The sequence below is a fragment of the Theobroma cacao genome, chromosome 4 (assembly GCF_053813885.1).
Source record: "Theobroma cacao isolate CCN51 chromosome 4, ASM5381388v1, whole genome shotgun sequence".
Classification (NCBI taxonomy): Eukaryota; Viridiplantae; Streptophyta; class Magnoliopsida; order Malvales; family Malvaceae; genus Theobroma; species Theobroma cacao.
In genome coordinates, this window is record NC_142642.1 from 28,111,015 (window position 1) to 28,120,562 (window position 9,548).

Below are 9,548 nucleotides of genomic sequence, written 5' to 3' on the forward strand. Positions count from 1 at the left end.
TCTACCCCTTTGCATCTTTACACTTTTGCTCATGCTAATTTCCCTACTTACAGAATGCTATTTGAAGATTTTAAAGCATTATACTAAAATGATTTAACTTTGCTATATATCATCAATCACCACAATAAACCCAGTTCATACAAAACACAATAAATTATGAAAGAAATATGATTTTTTTACCTCACTTGGAATTAGATGGTAGCCCGGGTGGAAGGATCACAACCCACTGCACCCTTTTGCCATGCGCACCATGGGTAGCTGAAGAAATGACTTTATCCTCTCTTGAACGGTGTCGTTTGGAGCCTCTTTTGCACTGAGGTATGGTTTTCGTCCTTTCCTCTCTGTTCTTTTTGTTCCTGACTATTATGTTGCCTTTTTTTCTAAAAAATAATCTCCATTTGTTCTCTCTTGCTCTCTTTCTTCTCTCCACCCCCTTCACCGGCGATGGGATCCAAGGCTCTTGCCGTCTGCCTTTCGTCGGATCTGATGTCGTGGCATTGGGCTCACCCTTCCTTCCCTTGAGTCGGCAGCCGCTCCTCTCTCTATTCTTCCGCTCAACTCTTCTTTTCCTCGCGCCAGCAGCATATCCTTGGCGCCAATCTGCAGCTGGTATTCACGCCAGCGACGCAGGCCAGGGAACCCAATCCTCTCTCTACTTGTCTGTGATAACCGAGCCTTGCTCTCTTTTAAACCCAACTCATCCCCTCCTTTCTAGCCGGCAACATCTCACCCAAAACTGAAACACTCCTAGTTACTCAAAACCTCTCCTAAAAATCTAGATCTTCCCCTAAAAACCAAAACCCACACTCTAAAAAAATCAATTCCTATTTCTCTTGTCTTTTTTTTGATCGATTTTTCAGTATTGATTATGGATTTTCGGTTGTTAGGAAGCTCACTAGGGATTTTTCGATTGCTTGTTCTTGTGGCTATGGATTTGTTGGCTGCTAGAGATTAGGATTTCTTTTGGGTTTTTTGGTTTCCCTCTTTTGCTTGCAGGTTGTGCCTTGTTGCTTTGGCTTGCCGGATTTGAGATTTTTCTCCCCCCGTTCCTCTCTTTCTTTCTTTTTTTGGCGACTACAGTGCCCCCTCCCCTTTATACTCGGTTCCTGGGCTTTGGAGGGGGCACGCTCCACTGCTTTGTCCCTGGGCACCAAGGGGCAAGTTCCACTACCCTGCCAGACGCGAATTTTTCGCGTCTGGCAGGTGAGAGAGGTGCCTGGCAGGGTGCGGACGCACCCTGCCAGTCGTACCTCTCCTTTCTTTTTTCATTTTTTTTTGTTTATGATTTAGTGTCTACAGTTATCACATCTAAAAAATTTTTAAACTATTCAAAAACTTGAAAATAAATATCTATTATTTTAAAATCTTGTATTTTTATTTTAAACTAAAAAAATTATTATGATTAATAATTGATTAACTATTATTAGTTAAGATGTTATTTACATTCTAAGCAATTTATGTGACATGATAATATATTATATCAATAATAACATGACAAGTTGATATAGTATAATGATATGGTTATGTAGTATTTTTTATTCTCCATGTGATAAGTAATATTTTAATTAATAATAATTAATTATAAAAATTTATTTAATTTAAATTAAAAATATGTGAATTTATAAAAAATAATAGAATAATAAAAATTTATATAAATTTTTTCTAGACAATTTTGTAATCTTTTCAAATACTATTTCTTTGTTTTTCCGAACAGAAGCTCGTAAAAATCTACCAAAAAGTGCTTGTCATGCAGAAGACGAAAGAGAGGGGCAAAGGGGAAATAAGCCAAGAAAGACCCGTAATTCTATACCGTCTGCGTTGAAAGTCTGACACGGAAAAGTCCACCCATACTCTATTCTCCAATTAAAAGACGGCTCCAGATTTTTGCAGTTAGTTCTTGGATAACACCCTCGTTACACCCTCTCTCTCTCTCTCTATATAAACAAAACCGTTTTATTTCTTCACGCCATATAAATTAAACCCATCATCAAATTAAAGTCGAAGAGAGTTCACCGAGGCTAATTAAACATGGAAGAAACAACAATTCTTTACTCCTCTCTTTCTCTTGTCTTTCTCCTCATTTCTTTAAACTTCTTCTTTCAATCCAAAAAATCCCACAAAAACCTCCCTCCAAGCCCACCTTCACGTCCGATCCTTGGCCACCTCCACCTCCTAAAGCCCCCCATCCATCGCTCCTACCATGCTCTTTCCCAAAAATACGGTCCTATCTTCTCCCTCCAGCTTGGCTCTCGACTTCAGGTTGTAGTATCATCTTCAGCCGCAGCCGAGGAATGCTTTACCAAGAACGATATCATTTTGGCGAATCGACCCAGGTTAATCCGGGGAAAGCACCTAGGCTACAACTATACCACAGTTTCAGCCTCGCCTTATGGTGACCATTGGCGCAACCTACGCCGAATCGGTGCCATTGAAATCTTCTCATCAAGTCGCCTAAACACAACAATAAGTGTTCGAAGAGACGAGATCAGGCGCTTGTTGCTGAAACTGTCGCGTGATTCACGCCAACACTTCACGAAAGTGGAGCTGAAATCTATGCTTTCTGAGTTGACCTTCAATAACATCATGAGGATGGTAGCAGGGAAGCGGTACTATGGAGATCAAGTGACAAATGAAGCAGAAGCAAAAGAGTTTAGGGACTTAATAGCAGAGGTATTTAAGAATGGTGGAGCAGCAAACCCAGCAGATTTCTTTCCGATGTTGAACTGGATCGGTCAATGGTATGAAAAGATGGATAAGAAGCTTGGAAAGAGAATGGACGTGTTTTTTCAGAAGTTGATTGATGAGCACCGAAGCAGTAGGCAGGAAAATACTAGTATGATTGCTCACCTTCTTTCCCTGCAAGAATCTGAGCCTCATTACTACACTGATGAAATTTTGAAAGGGCTCATGTTGGTTAGTTGAACTTGAATCTTTTTCTTTTGTCCTTTTCCCTTTCGCTGTTTGTACGGCTGAAAGTCCGTAAAGCTTGAACGACACAAACCCATCATTCCTTTCCGACTATTCAAACTTGATGCCTCTAAGTTCTAATTGTTCTATTGTATTGGCATGCATGTTTAACAATCAAACATTATTGTGCAGGTGCTGATACTTGCAGGAACAGACACATCTGCAGTCACATTAGAGTGGGCAATGTCCAATTTGCTTAACCACCCAGAAGTGTTGAAGAAAGCCAGAGCTGAAATAGACAGTCAAATTGGCCAAGAAAACTTGATTGATGAGCCAGATGTTTCCAAACTACATTACCTCCAAAGCGTTATATCCGAGACTCTTCGATTATACCCTGCACTTCCTCTCCTGCTTCCACACATGGCATCCAGTGATTGCACCATAGGTGGATACAACGTACCACGTGACACGATCGTAATGGTCAACGCATGGGCTATTCATAGGGATCCTAAACTATGGGATGATCCAACAAGTTTCAAGCCAGAGAGATTTGAAAACGAGAAAGGAGAATCACACAAGCTCATGCCATTTGGACTAGGAAGGAGGGCATGTCCAGGAGCAAGCCTAGCTCAGCGCTTGGTGGGATTAACTCTGGGATCATTGATTCAATGCTTTGAGTGGGAAAGGGTTGATGGGAAGGAAATTGACATGACTGAAGGAACGGGTAGCACCATGCCGAAAGCTCAGCCATTGGAGGCTATGTGTAAAGCTCGCCCTATCGTGAATAAAGTAGTTTACAAGGAAAATGTTTAGTTTAATAGTCATAAGTTTGATGAACATATTGTAAAAATAGGCTTTGATTTCTTATCTAGTATACATATTCTTGTAGTAGGACACCGTTCAGTGTTCATTGTTATTATTATAATAATTTTGTTTAGGTTTGTACTAATGAGAAACCTTACTGTAAGAGGATCTGCTTAATGCAGTTCTCGGTTTGATGCCTTTATGGCCTTCAATAAATTATGAATTTCTTCATTTGTTTGATTTTTTGTCTTCAATATTTAGGTGCTAACTAATAATGTGATTCATTCGGTATGATCCTCCTTGTTAAACGTCTAAGATATGTGAATGTGATCATGGGTTTGCATTGCACAAAATTAGAAAAATGGTTAGCTTTGTTGGCGCACTAAGCTTATACAAACTGAAATTCAATCGATGTTAATTAGTGACTTTTATTTACAAAGCGAAGTAATTAATATTTTGTCCAAAGATAGTTCCACTACGCATAAATGATAGCAAGTAATAAATAACAAATTTATGAATATCCAAACTGTCATAAAACTTTAATGATTCTCTTACCATAATTAATTATTCAAGATGCTTGCATTCGGCTCAGCATTGACTGAAAAGTTAAATTTATGAGCTAATTGAGATTTACCCAAAGGGTTTTTTCTTTCTTTTATTTGAGGAGGAATTCAAGCCTTACTCATTAATCCATCTCACCTTCCATTCTGAACTCAATTTCATTTACAGGTAATCCTTTGCTAAGCTGTTTTCGATTTAAGAATTAATATGGAAATGAAATTTAGGAATGATTTTGAGTGAATGCTAAAAATTGCAGAAATTGGCCATGAAATTTTGTTATCCTTTGATAGACCAAAATGCAAAAAGTGAAAGAATCGTAAAAGTAACGAAATAAAACTATCTGACTTCAGTCCGCCCCACCCCTTTCCATTATGTATAGCTATTTCGCAATGTTCCACAATTAACCCAAAAAGCAAAATAACCAAACCACTATGAATTAACCATTATTAAAGGGTAACTTCTTCACACACGAAAAAACCAGATGAACAAACCTAACCAAATTTCGCCTGCCACTGTTCTCATTTTTCGTTTTAGTAAAAACCCAAAAGATTTAAAAAATTAAAGGGGGAAAAAGCACTCAAGCCTCTGCCCAAATCTTCAAGATGTGTCCTACTGTGAACATACTTAATCCTATGGCTGCTCACTTCTGGTCAACAATAACCTCATGCCTACGATAAATTAAACACTGCAGACAACTTATCCCAGTCCAAAGATTGGATGTTCTGGGACACGACAGCAGCACCTGCGACTAGTGCGATAGACGCAAATAACACACCTTTCAAGCATCCATGTCCTTTTGACAAGCATCCCAAAATCAACTTGCAGTACTTGTCAGCCTCCTTCAATGATGATGCATGATCATTGTCTTCTGCATTCTCATTCTATTTATAAACCAACGGACCAAGTTAGCTACAAATTTGGTCTCATTTCCACTTGTAATAAAAGCATACAAAAGTATAAAACAAAAATATAATGCACCAAATAAGGTTGATGGTTTCTTAAGGTCCCGATTGCACAGAAAATAAAATATGCATGATATCCGTAAGAGTATAGGACAGTGAAGTAATTAAATCAATATAGTGGTTCTGGTTGCACAAAAACAAGTCATCAAGACTTCTGCAAAATGAACATGTAAAGACCTACATCCTTCCTTGCCCCTTTCAACCCCCACCTTTCCCCCTCTCCATATTCCCAGGAAAGGTGGGGGGAAGGAGGCTAGGAGAAAAGGTTCCACCTCTTTGAAAATGTGCAAGCAATGTTTACGATCATATATAGAGTCAAAGAAGAAATCATAAACTAGGTTACACACATTAAGTGACAGGTTTGAATGCAGTTCAGGAGTTCTCACTGAACAAGAAAATGATTCTTAGCAGAGCTTACCATCATTAAATTAATCTAATATGCTGTAAAAAATATACGAGAATACATTACCTTCTGCCTGAAACTTTTTAAAGTTTCCCTCAAAGGATCAAGTGTTGAATGTTTAACAGAATGCTCTTTCCATTCATTTGCAAGCTTTCTTAAAACAGCAACACTTGCTTCAAGATTATCAAGATAAAGCACATCCTGTTTCCAAAGATATGTGGGAAGAACCAACAGAAATTTAACAATAGTCACGATGAGTAAGTAAAAGAAAACACAGTCAAAGATCTGGAAGGAAACGTTAACCAAAAAGAAGAAAATAAAGCACAACCGAAACATGTGGATGAAAAATCTTCGAATAGATAAAAAATTGCTCACCCATTGCTTATAACAGTCAGGATTTTGAGTCAAACACCAAATAAAAATAGCACTTGCTTCCCTTGATAGTTCAGGAACACCTGCAATACCATCAAAAACCAAATATTGCATAAATAGATAGAGCCAATTTATTGTACCACTTAAGTCGTGGGTCTAAGATGCCACTGGAAAGCATTATTTAAGAATTTACTTTTTACCTTCTCCAGCAGCTTTGACAGCATAGTTCAGTATCTGTTGAGCAACTTGTTTCATTGCTTTGCTTCCAGGAGAACCAGCAAGGGCAACCTCCTTTAAGGTGGGATAAATAGCTTCAAACCTCTCAGTTGCCTAAATAATTAATACATTAGAAATGAAGCAGATCAATTTTCTGGAAACCTTAGGACTGAGTCAGAAGAAATTGTGCAAAAGATCCAGCACAAAGCCTACCTTAACTCGAGCTGAGGGTGCCGGAAATGTGATCCTCATCAAAATCTCAAGAGCAGAAGGTGGCACGAGCCGCTCTCCCTTTCTGACAGCACTGTTTACTAAAATAGGATGAGCTTTTGGAGAGGAAATTATTCTGATCACAACAAATGAAACAAACTGGATCAGAAGGAGTGGGGGAGGAAAAAGAGAAGTGTTGGCATAAATCAGAAAACATACATAGACTTACAATTAGCAATAGACATTTTCAAATCCCAATACCCTAAGATTTAAAAATGCAATAAACTTATCAAAAGCAATTGGCATCCAACCTCTCTGCCAGCTGTAAAATCAAGTCTCTAGACTGAGGATTACAACTTGACTTGCCACTCAGCATAGGCAACAGAACATGTACCCACATGTACAGCCCTACAGCTAAATCTCCTTGGATGGCCTGTGAAAACAAAATAAAATTCATGGTCAAAATTCATACCATAAAAAGTGATTTGTACACGCAGAAACCTTATCTTCTTCAAGTTGTCAATACCCACCTGAGCAATCATCCACACAGTAATAGGAAGTTTATCTTGTCCCTGGTATTTTGGATTTTCCCTCATTGTTGGCACTAAACTGATCAAGATATCAGGTTTTCTTCTCAGAGCCATAGCTAAAACCACAAATATAGCGACCTGCAATTCCAGATTAGTTTAATTAATCATGAATTACTCCTGACCAACTGCTAACATCAATCAGTAGTGAAATATTATAACAGTATGTGCACAAAGTTTGTTTAGCATTCAGGTGTAGACTTTTGAAATTTTAATCAATTAGGTAGAACTTAAATGGAAACAATTTGAACAGAACCAAATTAGACATATTTGGAAGGAAATGGGTCACTTATGGACATCAGGGGAGATTCTTGGTCTTTAGACGACACCTCATATTCAAGAAGCTCGCAGACAACCCTATCAAAATAACCAACTAAATGAACAGAAATATAATACCAAAAACCGTTTGAGCAAACTAAAAAGGATCATGTGCATCAAACAGAAACAAACAAAACATGGCTGAAAGGCTTTGGTTTGAATATTAGAGCATGTTTAGAAAGCCAAGCTATAAGCTTTATCCAAGCCAGCCACTGCTTTATATAGCTAGCAGATGGATAACTAGGCATCTCATCCCATCAAATTCATGAACATGGTCAGTCGCAAAATAGAAATGGTATCCACTAATCTTTAACCAAAAATTATTGTAATAAGCAAAAGAAATGTACACAACATGTATCTTAAGGAAGAAAACTATCTATCTATGAGATGAACCCCCGCATAATCCAAAGTCTTCCATCTACTTCAACAGTGATAGTCTAACTCTAACATGTACAAAGTTTCAGCCATAAAACAACTTGAATGCATGAAAGGAATAGCAGGAGAATGGATCTCAGTCTTAAATTTCTCTCTATCACACATTTGAACTATCAGTAGCATTTGACCAACTATTGGCATGCAAGAAATGATACCCAAGTCTGGAAATTCTATACTTGATACTCAATACACATGATCACTTCCATTCTTTTCCACTAAACGCATCTCCTTCAATTTAATACCATTCTTTATAATTCAACACATATATTTTCCAAGATTATACAAAGAAATAAGATCAACAATTACTTGAGACTTCGAAGGTGCTTGCTGAGCTACTTTCTTTGATCCCTTTGCAACTCCTTGATGAATTGTAAGGTCAGCCAGAATGCTGTCCAATGACCACAACGCAAAAGATACTAACGCATCTAAAGATCGCCGGTTCAACCAATCAACGGATGTCCTATAAACATCTTCCGGAACATTCGAAAGCGGAATCTATTCAAAACAAAAATAATAATAACAATAAACATAAAAATTCCGACATCAATCTAACAAAATTGCATCAATGCATGCCCTAAACTGAACACAGAAGAATTAAACAAAATCATGACTTTTTTCAAACATATCAAAAACTTTAAAAATTCAAAGAGAAAACTTACATCAACCAATTTCGAAACCGTAGATTCTTTGAAAATCTTTAACCAAGGGAATTGCGCTGCACTCACTGAAGCAAATGCTCTTCCAAAGTAATCTGCAAATCTCATTAATTGTATTTCTTGCTGCGTCTCATAAGAACTCTAAAAATTTGAAATTTTTTAATAATTAAAAAAAATTAAGAATTAGATTCAGATCACTCAAAATTATAACAAAAAAGAATGCAAACTAAGATTTTTTAAGAAATTTAAATATTACTCACAGTTATATCAATAAGAAAAGCGCTAAGATCACCAGCGTCGATCTTCGAAGCAGCTTCCAGGACAGTCACCTTCGGCTTCTTCGGTTTCTTCGGCTTCGCCTTCTTAATCTCCACCGCACCGTTCTCGGCAGCATCACCGGTATCACTATCATCTTCCTCGTCAGACTTCGATCCGTCGGCGACAGAGGTAGAAACCGCCGCTGCTGCAGCCGCCGCCGCCTCGGCGGCGCGACGACGCCGATCCTCGGAATGTTTCTCGATCGAGCGGAAGACGTCGGAGGAGACGCCGCCATTGGGACGATCAACAGAAAAAGTATCCGGCGGCGGAGGTTTCGAGGATTTCCGATTCCGTTTCGAATAGGAAACCGTTTGCCAGCCGTTAACGTCGTCGTTTTGGATGTTATTGTTTTCGACTTCTCTGAGAATTTGCTCAATCATAGCTGAATTTTCGTCCATCCTTATTTAAAACAAAATAAAAGGAAAACAGTACAACACTTTTTTCTTCTTTTAGGTCGGTTAAAACGACGGAGTTTTGGCCTGCGAATACAGAGTTTTACGACGAGAGAGATCGTGGGGGAGAAATAAAGGGCAGAGAAGGCGGGTTTGAAGGGAACGAGAAGTAGACAGAGAGAAGGACTGTGCATAAAAAACACGTGGATTTCTCTGTTTTGTTTTTTAAGTCCGATTTGACCTTTTTTAATTAATGATATTACAGAGTTGCCATTATCCGTTTGGAATCAGAGATTTTTGTTTTTTTTTTTTTTTTGAGATGAGGTAAAAACATTATTTTAATTAGTTCATTAATGTGGAATTTACTAGCTCTTAAATTATAAATTTCGAATTTGAATATTAAAAGT

At 38.0% G+C, this 9,548-nt stretch overlaps 2 protein-coding genes across 2 annotated transcripts; one reads left to right on the forward strand and one right to left on the reverse strand.

Annotated features, from left to right (window-relative positions):
* The first annotated feature begins 1,961 nt into the window (after window positions 1–1,961).
* LOC18601861 (cytochrome P450 81Q32-like) lies at window positions 1,962–3,944 on the forward strand. The gene is made up of 2 exons (XM_018118767.2): window positions 1,962–2,913; window positions 3,100–3,944. Exons 1-2 carry the CDS (start codon window positions 2,029–2,031, stop codon window positions 3,718–3,720), a joined length of 1,506 nt encoding a protein of 501 aa, XP_017974256.1. The 5' UTR covers window positions 1,962–2,028; the 3' UTR covers window positions 3,721–3,944.
* A 746-nt stretch (window positions 3,945–4,690) lies between these two features.
* On the reverse strand, window positions 4,691–9,291 carry LOC18601862 (uncharacterized). The gene is made up of 10 exons (XM_007032946.3): window positions 8,692–9,291; window positions 8,435–8,572; window positions 8,082–8,270; window positions 6,966–7,103; window positions 6,747–6,868; window positions 6,439–6,571; window positions 6,210–6,339; window positions 6,013–6,092; window positions 5,704–5,838; window positions 4,691–5,153 (listed from the first exon to the last, which is right to left on the reverse strand). Exons 1-10 carry the CDS (start codon window positions 9,145–9,147, stop codon window positions 4,941–4,943), a joined length of 1,734 nt encoding a protein of 577 aa, XP_007033008.2. The 5' UTR covers window positions 9,148–9,291; the 3' UTR covers window positions 4,691–4,940.
* Between the last annotated feature and the right edge of the window lie 257 nt (window positions 9,292–9,548).

What these genes read in the sequence shown, in the direction of transcription:
- LOC18601861 (XM_018118767.2), top strand. Translation starts at nt 2,029, where the DNA reads ATGGAAGAAACAACAATTCTTTACTCCTCTCTTTCTCTTGTCTTTCTC. An exon ending in TTTTGAAAGGGCTCATGTTG is followed by an intron (nt 2,914 to 3,099) that starts GTTAGTTGAACT and finishes ATTATTGTGCAG; the next exon opens with GTGCTGATACTTGCAGGAAC.
- LOC18601862 (XM_007032946.3), bottom strand. Translation starts at nt 9,147, where the DNA reads ATGGACGAAAATTCAGCTATGATTGAGCAAATTCTCAGAGAAGTCGAA. An exon ending in ATTTTACAGCTGGCAGAGAG is followed by an intron (nt 6,572 to 6,746) that starts GTTGGATGCCAA and finishes TGTTGTGATCAG; the next exon opens with AATAATTTCCTCTCCAAAAG. An exon ending in TGTCAAAGCTGCTGGAGAAG is followed by an intron (nt 6,093 to 6,209) that starts GTAAAAAGTAAA and finishes ATGGTATTGCAG; the next exon opens with GTGTTCCTGAACTATCAAGG.